Below are 23,336 nucleotides of genomic sequence, written 5' to 3'. Positions count from 1 at the left end.
CCTCACTGTAAAAAATACTCTAATATAAGTAAAACTCTAATATAAGTAAAAGTACTGCATTGAAAATGTTACCTTTAGTGAAAGTATGAAAGTACAATCAGGAAAATGTACTTAAAGTATTAAAAGTAAAAGTACTCAAAGCAGAATGAAAAATGTCCCCTATGACTGTTGTACTATTATATATTATATCATCATAGATTATTATTACTCATGCAGTCATGTAAAAGCAGGATTTTTTTTGTTGCAGTTGATGGAGGTTGAACTATTTTGTATCAGATTGCAATTAATGATTTTTTTTTTTTATTATAATGTAGTGAAGTAATAAGTACAATATTTCCCTCTGAGATGTAGTGGAGTAGAAGTAGAAAGTGGAATAAAAAGAAAATACTCAAATAAAGTACAAATACCTCTAATTTGCAACTTACAGTTACTGTCCACCACTGCAGAAATGTGAAGAACTGTCTGTTGCCAATTGCTATAATATGTGTGCTCAACATCATTGGCAAGTTAGTAATAAATATTGTCCAATGAATATAACTTATTATTTTCTTTCGTTCCCTAATTATTGAAGAGAGGCTGCAGCTTAAAATACTATCTTCCCTGCGGACCTTCTTAAGTGTGAACGTGTACAGGTAGTGGATCAGTTTGTAGTCATTGCATCCTTGTTTTCTTTTGGGGACAGTCAGAAATGAAAACTGATCCAGGGCCAGCTCGGCCCGCCCGCTCCCGTGAGTGGCCTCCTGAGACACGATGCAACCCAGTTGACATGTCACCATGGCAGCAGCGCACCGCTGGGATTTCCTCCGCTGTGTTCAGGTGATATTAGCGAGCTAAAGAGTCATATGTTGTACTATACTCTGTTGAACGTTAAATAAAGGAGATGTCGGATATACTGTGTAGGTGGCTGAATGAGGAGCTCCGGCTGTCAAAAACTGTTGGTAAGTGTGACTAAAGTTACAGCCTAACGTTATCTAGCTATGTTACCTGCTAGCTTAGTTAATTAAGCTAACGCTAACTCGGTGGCTTCGTTAACCTTAACTGTGACTTCTTTGACACACTGTTAACGATGTAAGAGCTAATTTTTAAGCTAAATATAAAAGACGATAAACAAACAATTATCAACATATCAGCACAAGCAAGGGAGATTGATTGATAGGGTTTGGGATATAATATGTAACGTTATTTTAAACAAAAAAATGGACCAAGAAAACAACACATAACGTTACTTAAGGTTACCTACCACATTTTTAAATTTTAAACAAGACATGTTGAAAAGTCCTTAAATGATTGCATGTTCATCTCCCCAGAGCCAAAGACCTTTGCCAAGAATTTCTCCAATGGTTATCTAATTGGGGAGGTTCTGCATAAATATCAGTTGCAGAACGACTTCAGTATGTTTATGAAGAAAGAGTAAGTTGGCCTCTCTCTTTTTCTAGCTTTCTATCCATGCTACTTGGCGTGTTGTTGCTGGGAAAATACCGTGGCTGACTGCTGTTTAATTACCCAGCTCATTTAAAGTGTTCATAATTATTCAAGTTATTTGCACCTTTTCTCATAGCACGTCCATCTCCAAACTGAATAATTTTACCCGCCTTGAGCCTACTCTCCACTTACTGGGGATCTCCTTCGACATAAACACAGCCCAGGAACTGATGCAGGAGAAGCAAGGTGTTGCTACACGCCTCCTCTACCAACTCTATGTGTCACTTGAAAATAAGAAGAAAGCAGAAATCAGCGGGACAGTGATGGAAATTATGCAGCCTGCAGCCGTTGCTGGCCTGCACAAAAAAGAGCATGAGATCTACTCTGATGTAAGAGTGGCTGTATAGATGTATGTGCAGTATGTGCATGTTGTTAGAGCGTAATTTCTTTTGCAACAGCATGTTGCGTCATATAGAAACATACTGAGATAGGTAGTCTTGCTCTGTACCAATATTGAAAAAGTGCATGTTGAAGGATGGCAACTGACTCTTTTTTATGTTTGAAGTTCACATTATTTCTTTAATGTAACATCAATATCTACATAAACAAGCTTACTCTCTTTTCATGTAGCGACTGCATCAGGTGGTGAAACGCGATGCAGAGCTGAAGCTGCAGAAAATCTCTCAGCACTATGAGGAACAATACCAGCAATGGAACGAGTGCTGTGTGGTAACCCATCCCATCCAGCAAAGGAGACAACTCAAAGTCCAGGATGAGAAAAGAATGAAGAATATTGAGAAGGTGATGCAGACAAAATACAATATTGTAACACTTTCCTCCTGTATTCATTTAACATACGATCTAAATTTATGATCAGACTTCAAGGCAGTCTACATTTTACATCTGTATCAACTTGACATTTTACATTTTTTTCTCAGTCTTACATGCCACAAAGTTACAGCTCTTTGCAATATTTTGGTGTTGACATTACAATAATACTGCTTGATGCTGGAATAAAGGAAACTCATTCTACTGAATTTGTTTTGCAGCTGCAGGTGCGTCGTCAGAAGCACAATGACATCATGACTTATAATCAGGCCGCTATTGTCCAGGTTCCCAAGCCACCGCCCTATACTTCACAGATCAACCTTAAGAGGAGACAACAGCAGCAACGCAGAACACAACAAGCACAGGTGTGATCAAGATCAGATTAAATAATGATGTGATACAAATAACACAAATAAGAACTATGCCAAAGAACTTTGTGTGTGGTCTTAAGTTCACCAGATGTTCCAAGGTCTTTTCAAAACCAATAGCTTGCTATTGCTTAAAAGCATGTCATTGTTTACAGAGGAGAGATTGTTTCTAATTTATTTTCTCTGCCAAGGTTTTCCAGATTTACTAAGAATTTTAACTGATGACCCTCTGTCTACTCCCTTTTAGGCAATTGTAATGCCACAAATTTGACAACAATTTATAGAATTTCTCACAATACGTTCATGTACATGTCCAAATTGAGAACAAAGGAGTGACATGAGTTTGGTTCTTTCCGATATTATTACAATTTCTGTCCATTATGTCCAAGCAGTTGGTGCAGATGCAAATAGCCCAGTTTGAGACAAACAGGAAGCAACTGATAACTTATGGTTTCGCTTCCCCTTCAAGGTGAGAGAAAAGGAAACTAAATTAATATTGTATTTATGCAGTATTATGTTATTTAAATATTTGTATTAAGGGAGTTTTATAGCAACCTGAGATATCCACCATCATACATTAGAACAATGACTTCCTAAGTGATTTGAACTTTTTCAATTCTAGTGGTCAGCCCTACCTTGGAGATTGTCCCCCTTCTGAGGTCCCTGGAAGTGGAACTAAGCTGATATTACAATCCAATAGCAAGTATATACATGATATCCGACAGAGGCTGGAGGAGAATGCTGCAGCTCGTGAGCAGAGAGAGAAAAGAAGAGACAGATTCCTGGTGGAGCAGCTCAAGGCCCATGAAGCTCAAGAGGTGAAACGTCTCCTCTCCTCTCATTGAGAAATGTTACTAGAGATAAATGCCCACTCAGTAGACTTGAGAATTCATTCAGCACAGTCTGTTTCTCCTCCTGTAGAATCTTTCTCAAGTGTTTCATAACTGGTCACCCATTCATTTGTTTTTATTGACCATATGTAATGTAATATAATATAGAACATTTATTTTAAATATATATCTACACATCATATTCTCTTCACCCAGTCTGTTATTTGACGTGTCATTTTAACCACAAATCAATCTACTGATCAGCCACCTCTCCCTCATGCTGCAGGAGACACGGCGAGAGGAGCAGCTGGTGAAGCGTCTGACACGTCAGACTCAACAGGAGCAGCGTTTAACAGCTCAGCTCCTCCAGATACGTAAGCAGAAGGAGGTGATCCGGGAGAACCGCCTGTTCAGAGATCAGCAGTGCCAGCAACGGAGAGAGAGGGACTTCCAGGAAGCTCTGGAGAGGGAGGCGGTGAGATAGGATGAAAAAGGAAGAAGAATAATCCTCTCTATTGTCACTTTGTATTAGGCTATATCAGTAATAGTATAAGTAGTGTGTTAGGGAGAGACAGGAAAGGGTTGATTTTGGTATTATGAAGAGAGAGAGAGAGACGTCAGAGGGACAGATAAACGGTAAAGTAAGACTGTATGAATCATGACATAAACAACTATACGGGATGTCCTACTAGTGATCACACTTGTGGTCATTACTGTCATGACTGATTTAGTTGAAAAGAAGGCACAGATACTTAGATAAATGCCTCGTAAAAGATGATGGCCATGATCCAGCATGGTTTCAGTGTAGGGTGGTCATGGTGCAGGGGCGTCACATTAACTTAAATTGTCAGCCAATCGTGGAGCAGATTGTTTAGCGATTAAGACTCATATTCTGCGGTTATTTGCCATTTACTCTAAAAAGTGAAAAAGTGATGTTATTAGGTGATTTAGGGAGAAAGTTGCACGATTATATGTACATACGTATGAAGGCTTTAATGGTGAATTATTGATGCTGGATCTATTGTGTCTGTTAGTTTGTACCTCTTTAAGGCTACGCACTGAGTATATGTTTTGCACAATAAATACTCTCTGTAACATATTTCATCTTCCTTATTTACTAACAACTGTGGTGATTAGCAGGAACATTTATGTGATGCCTTCTCCGCTCATTCCATCTTTCTGACCGGGGCCTGATATAGGCTTTGGCTCAGCAGGCTAAGTTGGAAGGCGCCGAAGAGATCAGAAAGGAGCTTGAATTCTGCAACAGGATTGCTGCTGAGCGAGCTCAGAGAAGATACAAGAAGCACTTTACAAGCTGCAAGGACATTTTGGAGCAAATTGTAGACTTGGCCACCAAGGTTGGAGAATATCGACTGCTCACTGGGAAGTACGTAACACAATTGCTTTTAATGCTGCAGTAGAAACATGCATACACACATGAAAACCTCCAAGCTCAAACAGTTATTGAATATGTAGAAATTCCAAAATGTGTAATAAAAATTAAGATTGGTTTCTCGCTTCCATCACTCCATTGTTTTTCTTTCTTTCCACAGTAAAACATTAAAAAGGTATTTTAAAAAAGCACCATCAATATGAAACCTGACTGAAGACAGACATCTTTAATGTAATGTTGTATAAAAACTTAGTAAGTTACATGCGAGTCAGAAACCTGTGAAAAAATTACAAATTGGAAACTTTTTTTTAATTTATTTATTTTTTTTACAGCTGACCAGTGGTCAAATAAAATCAGTAGACGTCAACATCCTGTCTACTTCTTCCATGATCTAATACATCATTTCCATAGATATGCACTGCACACAACCCCGCTCAGTATTCACTTTGTATGTGTATGTATCCTGCTACCCTAGGTTTTATATATCCACTACTTCAGCTCTTCTACTTAAATACCATACATTTTCAGGCTCAATCAAAAAACTATTTTATTTTCACTACATTTGGAGGGCATTGAAAAGTACTGTACAGCCCAGTTAGTTACCTGGTATACAGTGAGTGAAGTAGTTCAAACAGGTAAAACCATTTTCATGTGTGTTGTCCAGGTTTCATTTTAACCACTACTCCACTTATGAAGTCTAGCTTAGCTTTGCCTCCTGTCATTTTTTTTCTGCTGTCATGTCCAGTCTGATTCCAGAGAAGCCGATGAGAGAGTGGAAGGAATTGCTGTTCAGTGGTCTACCTCTTTATGAGCCGATAAAGGGCCAGCAGCCAGGGTTTGAGTTCTCTACCCCACTAGACCCCGTAGAGCTTAAGAAGCAGGAGATACTCAAAAACCAGGACTATGATGAATACACTGTGAGTTTGAAACATGAGTGCAGTGTGTTTTTAAATCGTGCTTGTACGTGTGTGTTTTCCCGCACACTTGCATGTAGCTTATTCATGATGACTGAATAATTTGGTCGATTGAACCCACATTTTCAAACGAATGTTGATTTCACAAATAGTGAAGTAGGGAAAGTCAACCAAGCTACATTCTTCTGCAATAAAAACATTTGAACTGTCGCTGAACTGAAGCCGCAAACTGTCTGTATGCTGAAGATCCTCTTTGTCTTAGCCATTTGTTGTGTTTGTCAGAACATGGTTGGTGAGTGGGCATGGCCAGAGGAAGCAGGGGAAACCAAATTACCCCCACCAACAACAACATTCTTGGACATGTTGTCCTGCGACTGAGGAACATTGTTCATCCACCCATCGTGGAACCCTCCTCACCTTCATTTCCTCACTTTACCCTCAAGGCCTGTGTCCTGGGCAAGTTTTGCTCTGGCAAGACCACCTGCCTGTCCAAGATTGCTGAAGGTACATGACATGCAGTCCGAACACAGATGCAAGCATACACTGAAATTATTCATTAAATATGGATGTGGGATAAGATTTTATGGCTTATTTGTTGCTGAGTATGTGTGTTGTTTTCTGCTTTAGCCCATGGCATCTATGTCTTATCAGCCGACAAGCTGATTCAGGAGGCACTGAATGCTTACCAGATTGGAGAGGAGGTTGGTCTGATACAGTATGACAGTTTTGTAACTTCACTAGTATCCCTTTTTATTTACTCTTGTCACATAATTTTGCTTTTCCTAAGTTTCTTTTAGGACCATAAAATGGCAATAGTCTCTCCTGCCTGTGCCGGACATGAATAAACCTGTAAATGGCCTTAAAATGATCTTAAACATTTCACCTTTTTTTGGATGAAATTTAAGGTTAAAGAGCAGCAGGAAGAAAGAGACAGCGAGCAACTGCTCACATCCCCCAGATCCCCCACATCACTGAAACCTGGTGGGTTACTGAAGCTAGCATTATACTCTTCTATTCTAGTTTATACTTTACATTACAGTGTGTTTATTTGCTTCTAATACAAATACACTGCACATTAAATATTTCACACAGTTGATTGTTATTTGTGATACGCGTCTCTCCTAATTTAACTATTTTTCAGATCTTGACACGCAAGAGGAAAGTAGAAACACTAACATAAGAGTAAGTGTTCCATTTGCGATCTTCTGACTCTATTTTGTATTTACTTATTCAATTTAACTCTATTAAATTTATACTAATAACCAGCCCGATTAAAATGTGCTTTCCTTATCGAATAAATTATGAATTTTAGGAGACTAATAATTTGAATTATTAGGTCATAAACATATTGTTTTTCTGCTGTGTCCCTTATCCAGCTGTCTACTCGGGCCATGCAGGGAGAAGCTGCAGAAAAAGAGCTAAGGAAAGGTAGCATCCTCCCTAATGAGCTCTTAGTGGACATTATAGTAGAGGCCATCAGGTGAGCACATAACCTGTATTGCTATAAATACAGTATATAGGATTAAGTTAATTGTATTATCTCAATTTTGTTAGATTAGATTAGATATGCAATTCATTTTAATATTTCTTAGAAATCTCAAAGATATAATCTTTTATATACAGTGTGGGAAAAATAAACAAACAGCAACCTCACAAGCACTCTCTAGACAGTGAAATACTTGTTGTGTCCTTACTAGGCAGGTTCCAGCTCAGTCAGGTTGGATCCTGGATGGCTTTCCAGTGGACATCACCCAGGCCCACCTGCTAGAGAAAGCCCTGGGTGGGTCTGTAGAGGTAGAGTATGACATTGAAAGCAGCAGGATGAACCTTGCAGTGGATCCTAATCCACCTAGCCCACCACCACCCCCAGCTCCTGTACTGGACCTGGCTCTGCTGCTGGATATCCCTGATGAGTGTGTGGTCAGACGTGCATTCAGTCAGATGGGTACGTTAGACTGGTGGATGTTTAATGCTATGTATATGTGTTCATCCAAACATTATCTGTTAGATGGTGTGTGTATCTATATATACACACACAAGTAACATGTTAAATGTAAATTGTATGTTCATGTGTTTATGTAATTCTCTTGCTCCCTGGTGCAGATGCAGATACTACTGCTGCTAAAACCTCCCATCCCACAGACAAGAACTTGTACCTGGCGCAGATTCCACACAGGTAAAAAGAAAAGAAAAGTCACATGCTACACTAAAATTAATACATTACTGCTACTGTACTGGGTGTCTAATATCTTACATCCTTTCCCCCCCTAAAGGATTACAGCTTTTCAGGACACCTGGCCAAAACTAGAGAAATGGTTTAGTGAAAAGCAAAACATTTTGATTCGTGTTGATGCAGATGTAGAAGAAGAGGAGCTCTGCAAGAGGGTGGAGTCTGTCCTGCAGGAACTTGTGATGCAAACACAGGAAGGTAACTGGTTGTCATTATTTTAGTGTTTTCACCATCTGACTCACGAATCAATTTTCTTAATTTTTCCATATGATTAGGTAAAAAAATAAGGATAAAATAAGTTTTTTCATTTTTATCAGACACTGATGATGAGATTCTGTCTGTTTCTACAGTATATGATGTATAGTAGACAATATGTCTTCCATATTTACTCACAATATTCAGATATATTTCCTCATCTGATTCCCTCAGCTCTTGCCACTCCTCCTGTTGCAGATGTAGTGTTGGACAGTGGGAAAGCTCCAGATTCCTCCTCTTCAGACACACCTGCACCTGTAGACCAAGCTCCAGTCCTCACAGATGAAGCCCCTGTCCCCACACACTCCTATTCCAGCCTTAATGAGGACAAGGCCCAAAGTGTGACATCACTTTCCAAATCCAACACCCATTCCCCCAGAGGTGATTTAATTTGATCAGTAGTTAATTCAACCTCATTCTACTGATAAATGGTGACTGACTTGTTTAAAGGTACTGTGTGTAGTATTTAGGAAGATCTATTGACCGAAATGTGATATACTATACATAACTATGTTTTCAGTGGTGGATAAAGACCTTACATAATCAGAGTTTCCCAAAGAATAACAGTGTAACTGTGGCTACCAGCGTGCTAGACACGAAAATCCAGCTGCATTCTAATATTAACTTAGCTCTCCTTATTAGCTAGGCTCCTTGCATGCTGTCTAATAACTTTTTTTATGCTGGGTCTACGACACTGACAGCGTTGTGTTGGACAGATTTGTGCAGCCTTCCGTGTGTAGGCCTACACACGGTAGCTCCGCTTTAATCTTGAGAGCTGCAGTCGCTATTCATTCAACTTACACTGTAAATTTCCAGCTAAACTGAGGCTTTTTCAAGATCCTTTTCTCTCTCTCTGTCTCTCTCTCTCTTGCCTGCCATTCACCTTCTTGTGCAGAATTTTGCATGCATGTTGTGGTTCTTTGTGTGGTTCATCAACGGTGATAAATTATCCAAAAGTCCCGCGAGGTGCGGACAACTCGGCACAGCACCAGTGAAGCTGGGGCTCCTCTCTTCACCATCAAGTCCTCTTCCGGCACTACACACATACACGCTATGCCTACACATGCACACTGACGACCCAGGGTTAGGGTTACAAATTTGGATTTATTTACGCACTTTAAAAACACAAATTTTATTCTTTTTACATGTTTATTTACAGCATTAAACGTTGAAATGTATATATGTATATATGTGTAATAGCCTGTATATTAACTTATTGGGAGAAAACTGGTAGTTCTATGTAAAATCAGACGTTGAGCACCCCATTTCGCTAAAAAGGCATGATCCTTTTTTTGCTGCGAAGCTTCGACTGTGAGATTGACAGTCGGCCACCGTAGCTTCTCCTACGCGCTTGGAAAGGGAGGGCTGAGCAGTGACACGCAAGAGGAAAGCAGAAAGCAGTAGAGAGCAGTTGGTTGCAATCCACAACCCTCACCACTAGTTGCCACTAAAACTTACACAGGGAACCTTTAAGGTAATTTAAATATCTAAATTGCCTTCCCACCGCTGTAATCAATAAGAAAACACATTATTATCATTATCAGTTGCTGATTGGCATAATTAGATTAATAAAGGTTTATATAGTATTATGATTACTATCCATTAATGATTAACATTCAATAAATATGGTTAATTTTACTTTCTAATAGTGATAATGTATGTACTTTTTTCCTTGCTAATCAACAGAACACTCTAGGAAGGTGTCAGCTTCCTCCGTGAACAATGAGGACTCTCAGGAAAACCTCAAGAACCCACCACATTCTGCCTCTCCCTACCCAGGTTCCCCCAGCTGGGTCTATGTGGATGAACCCCTTCCTCCAGTAGGATACAACTTCTATTTATGTTTGTTTTGCTTATCAGAGTTCGAAGTGCATTCCTAATCTCTTTCTTCCCTGAAAAATCTGGTTTTGTCAGTGACATATGACAATCAGACTGGGGTTGCCTCAAGGTGGCCCTCCAATGGAATTTAGCCTGTGGTTTAACTACCTGAATTGCCTTTTAGGGTCAGCTATATGAAAATGCATGTCATGTGATATCTTTGTGAAATCTGTTACACTACACTACAGTATGTCTTGTTTTATTTTATAGTCATCTATCCCCCCATGTCACCTGCTTTGTTCATCTCTTCCCCTCCTCATTGCTATCTCTAGGAGATCCCAGAGTACCTCTACCCCCATTGGGACACAGTGACTGAGTCTTATGTGAACAACATAAAGACAGTGATGCAGCAGCTGCGCTCACAACGCAACTTTATTAACCATCACCTATTCAACATCAGGTATTCTGCCAGGCCTTTGACATGAACATGAAACACTACATTTGGTGCACTAATTACAGATAGGCACATAACTAAGCATTAGCATAATGGAGACCTTTATGCACCTGTCTATTCTTCATTTTTACATTTGATCTCTATAGCATTAGATGCATACTTGAATACTTGGACATGTCTGTACATGCATCTGTATATCTGATGTAGTAACACATATATGCACTGTAAACCTAACAGTGTATGTAGCCACACACTTTGCACGCCCCAAGAGCCACTAATATCTTGTTTGCTACAATCAATTGATCCTTTTTATTCTTAAATAGAAGGTTTTGTCATTTACGTATATAGCTGCAGGTGCATTATGGAAGTTGAACAACTGATTATTTCTAATTAGCTTCTAAATAAAGTATCAGTTACTGGTTTTCGTGGTTATTCTTATTTTTGGTTACAAGTGGATGTGACCCAAATGTTCATACCATATGGTCCATTGTCAGAAATATTTTACAATGAAGGAGAAAATGTATGTTAATAGAACATTTAAAAAATTAGTTCTGATAAATGTATTACTATGTAAGTATTACCTGGTTCCCTGTATGTGTAGAGAGGAGTACAAGCATTACCTGGTGCGTCCTGACTTGAAGCAGGAGTTAGTGTCTCAGTGGCAGAAGGACTTCAACAGCATACCTGATGATATGAGAGAAGACGAGGATACCAAAGCAGAGCTACATCTGAGACTGGATGTGAGAAGAGTTTGTAAAACAATACAAATATTCTTAAACTGATCACAGAAATAGTGTAAAAACCGAGAATACAGAATATATAGAGATATTCTGATGTGTGTACAGGAACTCCGTGAAAGTTTGTGGGACATCAGCGACAAGCGTAAGGAGGAGGATGAGCAAGAGAGGGCTGCTCTCATGGGCTGGTTGGAGGACCATATTGCCATCCTCATCAACAACCACTCTATACTCATCCAGGTAACTTTTCTGTTTCTTTGTAAGCATTTGGCTGAAATAATTATAAACTCATGTTATAGATTATTTCCCTTATTCTGTGTGTTTTGTACATGTTGCCTTCTTTTCCGTCCACTTTGTGTTTATGGTGTAAAGGCAGCTACTTCTTCTATGTAACTCGCCAGTGTTTGTTTTTTGGCAAAACCATAATATGGGATTGCTTGTGTTGTATAGGTGGAGTTGGAACGGTTCCATGACACACTCTGTATTCTCAGGGTCTACTATTTGAGCATGTACAGACCGGTGCCACCTGAGCTACCCTCCAACTTTGTCTGTATCCCCCTACTGGACCCCTCAGAAATTAAGGATAAGGACGAGAGGCAAGAAACATGCTATTAATAGCCTTAACGTAACCATGTTAAGACACGATAATTATAAAAATTGTATACAGTTTATGGATAACAAGTGCAGAAAGTGAAAGATGAATTTTGTTCCATCAGTGCTGAACCAGCCGGTAGTCAGGTGGATGATGGGGAAGACAAGAGGAAAACTCGTAAATCGTAAGAGAGAAGTCTTTCCTTATGTTTTTCATTCTGTTTAAAAGCTGAAATGGATGTTGTCATTTCCTCACAATTCAAATAAGCCCAGCACAAACATATACACACATTAACAATTTCCACCTCTTTTCCTGTATTCCCCTCTCCACAGACATACTGACTCAGGAAGGGTCTCCAAGACGACAGACCAGGGTCAGACAGAACCTGCAAAGGTCATGTCACCCCAGGAGAAACTGATCTCTGACTACGAGGAGGCACTCACAGCCATCAGCAAATTGGTAATGCTCTGTGTGTTAGAAGTTGCATGAGCATATTACGAAGGTATAATACTTTTGTTTTTAAGTGTGTTTTACATGTGTAGGTGTCAGCAGAAGCTCACCAGGGGGAGACAAAAGAGCATAAGGAGAAACTACAAGATAAGGACAAGGCAAAGGCCTCTGCAAGTGCAAACAAAAAGGAAAAAGGGAAGCAGTCATCAAAAAAACAGAAAGGCATGTCTTTTGTAGAACATTCAGAAAAGCTATTGAGAGGTGCCCTCTAGGATGTACTGTATGTTTCAGTATGTTTTCTACATCATTACCCCCCCCCCCCCTCCATCTTGTTCCTCCAGGTCCACCATCCCCACCTCCGGCACCCAGCCCTCCACTGGCTGATAATCCTCAAGAATCTCATCATCAAGAAGTCAAAAACAAAATACATAAAGAATTTGCAGCCGCACTGAATCACGAGGGTATGCACACACACACACACACACACACACACACACACACACACACACACACACACACACACACATTCAGAGATTGAGTATTTTCTTTATTCCACAGTATATTTAATTGTCATATTAACATAATGTCAATTTTCGATTTCAAACTGTGTAATATAAAGGATAATAAATGCAGGTGGGTTTGTTGTTATGTGTATCTCTGTGCGTATTTTTATATGTGTACATACAGTACATACATTCATGTGATGTGTGTGTACATGGTCATGTGCTTATCTAGTTCTGTTCCTTTGTTTGTCTTCCTGCATGCATGTGTGTGTTTTCCAGAAAATGCAGCAAAGGTGCGTATTGCGCTGGTGAAAGGTCACGGTCTGGTGACACTGCAGTCCCTGCAAAGCAGAGCTGAACAGACCTTTAGCAGCATGAAGAAGTGGTTAGAAACACACTATCTTGCAGAAATGAAGAGGTATGGTACAGGATGAGTATGGGTTCATGTATGTTGTGGACCACATGTGCATATAGAGAGACATGAAATGAACGAAACAGCAATAGCATAGCACTGTATTGCTGTCCCTGTTTCATTAGTGTTGTTGTGGATGCTTAATTGTGTGCATTTATATAAGCCACCAGTATTGAATTGTTGGACTAGTGTGTTACTGTTTTTATTTATGTATTTGACAAAAAAGTCACAGAACATGAAAGATATCCAAACTGGAACTATTACTTGAGAATATCATACATAATGCTTGTAATAATTTGTAGGTTTTAGTCTCCACTGAGAATGAGCCATTTGTAACATATTTAAGCCTGGTCAGGGAGAGTTTTTGATGTTATTAATTACACACACAGAAGACATGGATGACATTTTACCTGTGTCTGTCTCCTTTTCTCAAGTATTGACCAACTATCAGAGGTGGTTCGCCACCACATAGAGGCTGGTGCTAAGTTGCAGAATCAGCTGTTATTGGTATGTAATGACTTCATAATTGTATTGATTTACCTATTGATTAATTACCTATTAATTATTGAATTAGGTAGTTGTGGTGTTTACTAGTGACAGGGTAGCTCTTTCATCCTTTCTGTAGTTACAGGGTAACTGTAGGCTGGAGTCTGAATTGTTGATTTGACAGTGGGCCATAGTCTCCTTCACCTCACTCTTCCCATTTTAAGATTCTCCATATTCTCTTCTCCAGGAATGTACTGACTTCTTCCTGAATGGCGACTGCCACATGGTGGCTAGCCCGGCTCCTCCTCCCCGTCCACCACCACTGGAGAAACCCACAGGGTCCACCCCGACTATCACTCAGCTCGAGACACTCCACCAACAGCTACGTACTGTTGCTCCATCAGGTGCATACAGGGGAGACGAGTTGTGATATGATTGGATCTGTTTAAAATCCAGTTATCCATCCATCCATCCATCCATCCTTTCATCCTTTCCCTTCCCTTTTTGACTTTCAGGCCTCATGTCCAGTTTTGAGTTCTCCAGTTTGCTCAGGGATATCACCTCTCTTAACACAGGCAGAAAAACCTTGCCTGATCCCTGGATCGACAAGAATGAAACACAGGTAATATTGTCCAGAGACTCAAAACACAAAATGGGGTAATCATTTATTTTCTCTTTTCCTCATAGCACCAAATAATACAACAAGGTATTGTTAGGTAGACAGTTTATGAACAATTTGAGCCAACTGACGAAAAGGTTCAAAACCAAATAACCACATAATCAAATAGCACTCTCAGGAAGCAAAGCAAGTCACAAAACATTCCTGCACTATGCTGTCCAGTTACTTGTGTAGTCTGAATAACCAAGTAAAAGATGCTGCATTGTCCTTTTCTCTCCGGTCCCCAGTTGATGGAGATTGAATCTCTGCTAACGGACGAGTATGAACTGATAGACTGGCGTCGGTTTCTGCTCAGTGCTGCCCTCCCTTGGCCATTTCCCTCCTTAACACAGCTGCTGGTCGTGCTACAACGTTTCAAGGCGGCAGATACAGGCTACACAGGCTATATAAATGAGGAACAGTACCTACAAGTTAGTCTCTTCATTGCTTATGTGGCATTACTATACACTGAGACTCTTTTTCTACAAGCAGGTCTGAGTTCAAGTCAATATGACAATACACTAGGCATATATTAGATGCTTTTTATACAGTAGTATAAAGAGAAAACTGTAGCTCCTGAACATTAAAAGAAATGTTTAAGTTGTTCATCTTGCTTCCTTTTACACCAGACAGAGTTGTGGTTTTCCAGTGAGACTGTCCCGCCCGTCCCTGAGGACCCCTCTGAGCCTCTACCTTATGACCGTCTGACTAACCTACGCAAGGTAAACTACCCGCAGTGTTTGACAGCTTAATTCCATGTCCTGAAATGGGAAATTCAACCGTCATGCCACACAAACAACATAAAAAGAATGAACAAAGACAAAATTAAGTAATGAAAGTACGTAAAGGTAGAATAGAGCATTACCCAACTTTTTAAACCATTGCTATAAGGACCTTTCAGCTATTTTCATTGTTATCTTATTGTAAAAACAAATAAATCTGAAACACAGACTTATAGAGGATACAGTCATCTCAATCAAAACTATCAGAGATCAAACAAAGAGATCAAACCTTATGTTAATTGTGCGTCCAAATGAACTACACTGCAAGTAATAAATAAAATAAATTAACAGTTGCGTTTGCCTCTGTTCTTCCTTCTTAGTTCTTTTTCCAGTTGTTTGCGGACTACTCTTTCTCTCCCCCTCAACTGGACTATGTGTCCATGCTGCAGTACTTTGCAGCTGACCCCAACCCCAGACAGGGCTTCATCAGAGCACTTACTGTAGTTGTGGGACAACATCTCAAGCACTCCTCACCGGGCCATCTTGTCGAGGTGAGTAAATTAATATACAAAGAAAAGTGAATAAAATTTTCACTTGCAATTCATCTTCTGTCTTAAGATGGCCCAGAATTATGATAGACACTTTTTAACAGCATGTTTCAGGTTTTTCTAGTGGTTGGTCATTTGTTTTTGTGAGTGGTAAGTTTTCTCTTCGGTACAAACTATTGCACATCAAAAGGACAATGTGTGTGCAGTCTATGCCCAGTATAGAAGAGGCTACAGACCTCAGCTCCTCAGAAGGAAAGTACAAGGAAGAAGAGACTCCGTATGCATCAAGCGGTTCAGAGGGGGAGCAGAAAGTGTCCATAGCTGCTCTCCTTGCTGTCATCTGTCACAAAGTCACCAAGATGAAAGACGACATACCCCTTCCTCCAGGCTGCCTGAGTCCGGAGGAGCACACTGAGGTAAAGCCCTATGAAAGTTCAAACTGGGCTTTTAAGGAAAAACGAATGATTGAATTAATGAAGCAAAAACAATAGTGACGACATGTTGTAAAAGATGTAAGCTCTAATTTTCAATTTAGCAGAATGTGTTTTCACTCATTTTACTATCAAAGTGCATATACAGGCATAGTCTACTTTATTTAAGAGTAAAAATGTAACTTATATGGATGACTCTATAAGTTTGAATGAGATTCATGATTAATAGTTGCCTACCTGACTTGTATTACAGGTAGGCATTTTGCCAGGGTCTGCTACAACCACAAGGATTTTTTTAATGCCACCATAATTGGGACATTTAGAAGAAAGTCCACCCCTTCATTTACTTAATTTAAAATAAATTAAGCTTTTAAACCATTTTTTGTTTAAAAAAAATAAATAAATCAGGCCAAACCGCTGAAAAAATCCCCAGTATACTAAAGCTGTCAATAGTTTGAATTTACAGATTCTGTGTTTCTAAGCAGAATTTTTAACCACATTATTCAAATGAAATGTTCCCCTCATTAGTAATACTTTTTACCTCTGCTGGCCTCTAGCACTTGGTGCATGTATTCAGAGAGCTGGGCTACAACCCCGAGGACTGTGTCCCCTTCTCTGTTCTCTCTGAGCATCCTTTCATCCGCGGCCTGATGGACACCTCAGCACAATACCACCTTGTCGTAAGTCTCTAAGTAGATTCATAACTTGTTATCCAAAATAGCACACTGCTCTGCTGCTGAAACATTATGTGCATTGATTTTCTCATTGCTTATTTTTGAAGCTGACAAACCTACATGAGGAGTCACCCTCATCTTCATCTCTCTCTCCTTCATCACTCTTTTTATGCTTTCTTTCTTGTGCTTTACCTTTATATCTCTGTCCCTCTCTGTTTCTGTCTCTGTCTTTGTCTCTCAGAACATTCATAGACTGCTACTGGCCCATCAGGATGAAGGAGAGGCTAACAGCTTGACAGTCTCCTAAAGAATAAGACCTCTGCAGTACAAATACATATTGCTGTTTGCAAAATAAATACCTTGTTCACTTAGGAAATGCAGAAGATGTTGCTTTGGCCAATTTTGAAGTATTATCATTACTTTCACATTTGAAATGTTTGGTAAAATGTATTGCTTACTTCAGTATTGAATAAACAGATTTGCAACCATAACTTGTTTCAGTAGGGTTCAGTAAGGTTGGAATGACAACAATAACCTCAACGATGGCAGGGTTGACCCATCTTACATTTTTCTCTGAAACACTCAAGCAGTTTTTCTGACTGACTTGTTTTTCTAATGACCTCCCTGGCACAGAAAAGCATTGGTTGTCCAGGATAACCTACATGTCAAGCCTGACTTGCCAGCAACTGCCTGCCAGGACACCCACAACTCTATCACAGGTCGCAGTGACGTGTTATTGTAGCTATGATTATTTCACAGTCAGTGCTGCTTGTCTACCAATCAACTTCATGTGTGTGTATAGTAAAGACTTTTTTTAATTTTTTTATTTCATGTTTCTCCAAAGACAAAGCAACTTATTAATACATCATCTAAATTAGTTACAGGTGTCACAACAAATATCATTTATAATCAATAAGTGATCTCATGTACTTATTGATTGGTTACATTCTGTCAGCAGCCTTGAGGGAGTGTTAACATTCCTGTTAACATTTCCTTTGTCTAATTTGATACAATGAAGGCTTAGGGAACCACCCCCCACCGCCCTTTCTCTCTTTCCCTCCCTTTTGTAGTCACTGCAGATCCAGGGCTCTTGGACTTCTCAGTGTCTGACTTTTAGAGAAAACAGAGCCGTGTCATACAGACAGAATCATAGTTGCAGACTTGCACCCAAAACCATTTTGTCCTGCTGATTTCTTGTGGAAAATTTTCCATTTGTCTGGATCCCAACTCTGGCTTAGCACCCGTCTGACCCCGTTGGATTTAACTTTGTTGCTGTATTACAGAGTTAAAAGGGCAAACTTTATCACAAGGAATTGTTTTTCACTCAGAAGGTTTTCATTACAGTTTATTTTTGATTTGGAAGACTATTTTAGGAGGACTTTGGCTGCAGGTCAGTGTATTGTGCTCTAATAACAAGATGGGGATTGTATTTTGGATGTTTTCTCTTCTGGCTCTTCCAGTACTTCAGTCTGCCAAGATCCTGACTGTCTGTCTAATTGGTGAGTAGTGCAGCGGTGACTGTTAAAGTGCCCTTTACTTGTTGTAAGAGAGATAAATTGTAAATATTTGTTGAAAATATGAAAAGAATATGCACCTCCTTGTCTAACTGGTGAGTCAAATAAGTACAATAATATGTAAAAGCTGTTAAAGGGGTTTGTGAAGTAAATGTGCCACAGTATGTGTATTATAATGCGCACTAATACAGTATGTTGCAAACAGTGAGCCACATGTCCAGACAGCATAGCATGTATCTTTTTTCTCCTCTCCTCTCCTTTTCTCCAGGAGGAAGCCACTACTTGTTATTAGATGAAATTTCTCATAACTTACACCAGCGTGGCCATGAGGTTCGCATGCTCTTGCAACTGGGCAACCCTGTTATTACAGGTAAACTGTACATTCAGTACACACACAAACATACACATACAGAAAGATATTTTGCATAACTGTCATCAGTCTTCTGATTCTGATTTGGTCACTAATTTGAATGTAAATGATTCCTGTTTGTACACAGGGTTTTCCTATGCAGGCCGTGCAGACAGTTACCAGATGAGCACCTGGTTCTTAGGCGAGAAATACATCAAAGATTATAACGGCTGGTTTCTAGAGCAACAGACGCAGTTTTTACTGGGAAGGTATCTACTTAATCTTGTTTTGCTCTTGAGTCTGGTTTATCATCAACATTTTGATGAGTCTCTTGAATTTATCTTATGAATGCCCAATTTGTCTGTTTTAGACTTTTAAAATTGAAAAATGTGTGTCTCTAACCGCATCAAATTTAAATTGGTTCTTTCTTTCTCACCTGTTGCCTCTCGGTTTACCTTTATTCTACTCACGCTCTGCTTGTCCCTCCCTCTCTCTTTCTATCAGAGATAACTTGACTAACTTTCTAAACTTCATGGGGCACATTTCCTATCAGTGTGACAAGCTGTTAGGGGACAAAGAGATGATAACTTTCCTCCAGACGGAACGCTACGACATCACCATCCTTGATGCTTTTAATCCCTGTTCCTTCATTCTGGCACACAAACTTGGTACATTTGCTGTTCACGTCACTTTTGTTTATTTAATGAGTCATCATTTAAATCTTAATATTCCTACAGTAATATATTATTTACCAAATACCTTGCCACTTACGTTATTTGTTGATTTAAGATGTATTTAAATGTGCAATTTCAAACAAACTGTGCGCTCGATTCACCGTGTTTTTATTTTAAATCTATCAACAGCTATAAATAGATCAACAGCATCTTGAATGTTCCATGCACTCTGCTCTTTACTCCAGGTGTCCACTATATAGCTTTCTATCCTGGCACTCTGAATGGTCCTCTGTCCATCGCGCTCCCCAGCCCGGTCTCCTACATCCCAGTCTTCAGCTCCCAGCTATCCGACCACATGAACATCTGGGGTCGTGCAAAGAACCTCTTTTATTCTTTCCTGGCACCTGTAGGTAAGAAAGGCGTTACACAGGAGATCGCACTGATCGCTGGCTTGCTGGCTTGCTTGATAACACTCATGTTCATTTGTATGCTGTACTTGCCAGTAGCACTTATTGATATTCTGAACGAGTGCCTTTTTTGATATCGTGAAAGATTTTACATTTTATTTCTTCTAATTTCTCATTCTTCTCTCTTTTGTAATATACTGACTCTGTATTAGTACTTTAAAATTACTACGTATCTCACATTTTACCCATACCTTTTCAGCTAAGTTCAATATCCTCTAATGACATTAGCACACCACTAAAGTAACCTACAGTAAACCGTTCTTTTTTTTTTTAATCAGCTCAATTTCCTCCATAGTGTACATTTTTACTGATATTCCATTGAGACGAATTGTACATGTGGTGAGAATGTTTAAATTAGGTCTCATCTTATTTAAATCTGTGGTCTTTGTTCTATTCTCACATTGTTTGCATCTGCATTAGCCTACTCTCTCGGGGATAAGACTGTTTCTTATCTTAATGGCATTTCCTTCTTTCATGATCTACTTGTGTTATTCACAACTAGCCACTAAGTGTTTTGCAAATACCCATTAACAAGAAATTATATAATAATAATATAATAATTATATCTAAATGGCTTTCAACATATAATGGGCATACAACGTTGGTGCTTTTTGATTGTGTCTTGTTTCTTATTTCAAAGGGCAGGAACTTGTATGGTCGACATTTAGGGATGTAGCTGAGCGCCATCTCGAGTCCGGCTCACCCCCTGGTGGTCTGGAGGAGTTACATCAAGGAGCTGAACTCTGGGCCTTCAACACTGACTTTTCACTGGAGTTCCCGCAGCCCCTTATGCCTTACACCGTGCTGGTGGGAGGTCTGCTGAATAAACCTGCGAAGCCTCCGGAACAGGTCTCTTCTCTTGATGCACATATCCAAATACATCAGTGAGACTCAGATTTTCAAAGCCTTCCTTCTCTCTCTTTACCTTTCTCTTCCTCTGGACTTTTACTCCTCCCTATGCACAACCATCTTTCTCTTATCCTGTCATACTCAACACAAACAACAACAACGCAAATTTCCCTTTGCATCTATTCCCTTGATTGCCCATACCCCAACCTTTTTGATCCCTTAGGATCTTGAGCTGTGGATCTCAGATCTCGGAGAGGTAGGTTTCATTGTTGTGACTCTGGGATCAATGGTCTCTTCGATCTCTGTGGAACCTCTGCTTGTGGAGCTTGTGGCTGGCTTCTCCAGGATCCCTCAGGGGGTGCTCTGGAGGTAAAACAATGACACAATTTATAGATGTAAGAACTAAAAAAAATGTATACATCATTTTTAACATTTTGTGTCACAGATCAACATTTTCATAAATACATAAATAGGGATTAAAGCATACACAATATGAGTCATGTAAATATGAAATCAACCACAAGAACAAACAAAAACATATTAATGTCAGGATGTTATGGGAAGTTATAAACCTGCAGTGTTTGGCTTGCAGGTATGACTCCCAGCGATGGCCATCTCACCTGGACAGACCTCACAATCTCAGACTAGTGGATTGGCTGCCCCTTAATGACTTACTGGGTAGGAACAGTTTGCATCTCTTAGCCTAACTCTTCCTCTGTCTTAGCCTATCATATATCAACATAAAGGTGATATAGGGTAGATCGTCAAAAGCCTTGTTGATGCGGGCATTTTGGACTATCTGAAAGAAGACCAGAACAATGCATTTCAGGAGAAATTCCTGTCAGACACAGCAGGGCCAATACTGCTCCAGAGGATGACTGGGCCCCTGCTGCACTGCAGCCCCATTCTTTCCTTTTAATATTTAAATAAATCCCACAAGACTCAAGTGCAATCATGGCAATGAAAATGGCCGTGTTCACGTGTGTACATCCCCCCATCCCTTGTTAAATATACTGTTGGCAGTGGTTTAGTCCATGTTTTTAAACCCTAACCTATAAGACAGACTGTTCTCATCTATAGGTTTTATCAGTCTCTACTACACCCAAAGTACTTTCTTTACACAGTAAAGCTTTCTCTATTTTTCTGTTTACCCCAGGTCACAAAAAAGCCTGTCTCTTTATCACCCATGGTGGACAAAACAGCCTGCTGCAGGCAGTGTACCACGCTGTTCCTGTGCTGGGAATCCCTCTGTTTGGAGACCAGTTTGATAATATGGTGAGGGCTGAAACGAAGGGACTTGGCCTCACCATCAACCCCACACACATCACCAGGGAAGTGCTCAGCTCCACTATTCAAACACTCATACAGGACATCAGGTATGTGAATGGATAGCTAGGTAATATTTGTGATGCCAGTACAGAGATGTCTGTAACTCCACCCCCTTTCGCTTGTCTTTATTTTTTCTAATAATTTTTTCTTCTCTAGGTTCAAGTCTACAGCTTTGTCCCTTAGCAGGATCCACAAATCTCATCCTGTCCCTCCAGCCCTTCGACTCATCCAGTGGGTGGAGCACATCCTGCACAGTGGAGGTGGAACTCATTTAAGGCCAGCTTCACTGGCGCATCCATGGTACCAGAGATACCTATTGGACCTGGTGCTTCTTCTCTCCCTGGTGCTTCTTGGACCTGTAGTTCTCTCCTGGACTTTTTGTAGGAGCAGGAATAGCAGGGATAAACACAAAAAAATACATTAGCGACACCTCAGAGACAAGTCAGATTTATACCTTAGTTCTGTGTTACTGTTTTATCTCTGACTTATTATGTACTGAACCAATATGAGAACTTGCTAACTTGAATTCCCTCTACCCTAAAATACTGCAGCTGTTCAATAAAAAAAACATGCTTGTTATAAGTGGTTTCTACAATCCACCTTTAAATACATAAAACAAATAAGTGACTGGCATGTTGATGTAGGAGACCTTCGCTTTGACACAAGTGATGGGCCCAGAAAATATATCCCTGAAGGACAAAAATATAAGGGTATAGAAAGTATAAAGATGTTTTTCTTATTACAAAATATCCCCTTTAATTATCAAAAGTAAGGTTGAAAAGTACTCCAATTTATGCCATTAATACTATTGCTCAACTTTTTAGGTTGAGTACTTTTTTTTCCTTACTGAAGAGCTTCACTCTGTATTCGCAGTTTCACTTTGGTGGAATAGCCCTAATGCCGATTGTCCTGCCCTCTCCCCTCCCAGCGCCTACCAGACGTCTCATTTGTAAAGCAGCGCCACAATGTCCAACACTTCTGTGCTACTTTGACCTGGCTGCACTGCAAGCAGGGCTGGTTGACATTACGCACGCAAACACACACATCCACCCTAACTAAGCAATGCTTTTGTGTTGTTGCATGTACCAAAGTGTGAGAGTGAGCGTTGTGTGCTGCTTTGCTTGCCTATGTATGTGTAGACAAAGCGTGTTGTGAGTCATAGAATACACCTGAATTCTCAAAAGTCTGCTCTACCTGCAAAGTGTGTATCGCATGTGTGTGTGTTTGGGGCAGCGTTATGGTCTACTGGCCCTTGAGTTATTAACCACCAGCAAATTCTCAACTCTGACCCCCACACCCTCCTCTGCTGGTTTCCACTGAGTCTCCTTCCCCCTTCTAAACATGACACAAAAGCACATAGCAATGTTCATGGTCAGCGCTTGGAGGACCCCCCACCCACCTACCCACCCTCTCCTGCCCCGTTCTGTTC

The 23,336-nt window shown here is 40.0% G+C and overlaps 2 protein-coding genes across 2 annotated transcripts; both read left to right on the top strand.

Annotated features, from left to right (window-relative positions):
* Nucleotides 1–769: 769 nt before the first annotated feature.
* On the top strand, nt 770–17,216 carry spef2 (sperm flagellar 2). Its single transcript, XM_038703554.1, is given in 39 exon segments — nt 770–938; nt 1,308–1,410; nt 1,559–1,811; nt 2,053–2,223; nt 2,472–2,615; nt 3,011–3,087; nt 3,241–3,436; nt 3,735–3,923; nt 4,648–4,835; nt 5,587–5,758; nt 6,038–6,079; nt 6,082–6,259; nt 6,383–6,456; nt 6,661–6,736; nt 6,897–6,937; nt 7,132–7,235; nt 7,453–7,700; nt 7,859–7,931; nt 8,029–8,183; nt 8,415–8,621; nt 9,927–10,060; nt 10,391–10,518; nt 11,114–11,252; nt 11,358–11,489; nt 11,700–11,845; nt 11,966–12,025; nt 12,174–12,300; nt 12,384–12,552; nt 12,633–12,752; nt 13,074–13,212; nt 13,641–13,713; nt 13,940–14,096; nt 14,208–14,314; nt 14,599–14,781; nt 14,980–15,072; nt 15,453–15,623; nt 15,827–16,036; nt 16,609–16,731; nt 16,967–17,216. Coding segments are annotated over 39 exon segments (5,226 nt in total). The 5' UTR covers nt 770–880; the 3' UTR covers nt 17,033–17,216.
* Nucleotides 17,217–17,697: 481 nt separating this feature from the next.
* Nucleotides 17,698–22,489, top strand: LOC119891087 (UDP-glucuronosyltransferase 3A1-like). Its single transcript, XM_038702419.1, has 10 exons — nt 17,698–18,224; nt 18,508–18,609; nt 18,737–18,857; nt 19,093–19,256; nt 19,508–19,672; nt 20,370–20,578; nt 20,802–20,947; nt 21,171–21,256; nt 21,735–21,954; nt 22,064–22,489. Exons 1-10 carry the CDS (start codon nt 18,143–18,145, stop codon nt 22,329–22,331), a joined length of 1,563 nt encoding a protein of 520 aa, XP_038558347.1. The 5' UTR covers nt 17,698–18,142; the 3' UTR covers nt 22,332–22,489.
* The last annotated feature ends 847 nt before the right edge of the window (nt 22,490–23,336 follow it).

Source organism: Micropterus salmoides, unplaced genomic scaffold, assembly GCF_014851395.1.
Source record: "Micropterus salmoides isolate LMB-PRFRI ecotype aquatic unplaced genomic scaffold, ASM1485139v1 Ms_hic_scaffold_7, whole genome shotgun sequence".
In the NCBI taxonomy this organism is placed as follows: Eukaryota; Metazoa; Chordata; class Actinopteri; order Centrarchiformes; family Centrarchidae; genus Micropterus; species Micropterus salmoides.
The sequence above is the reverse complement of the archived record's forward strand: the minus strand, read 5'-3'. Positions and strand labels throughout refer to the sequence as shown.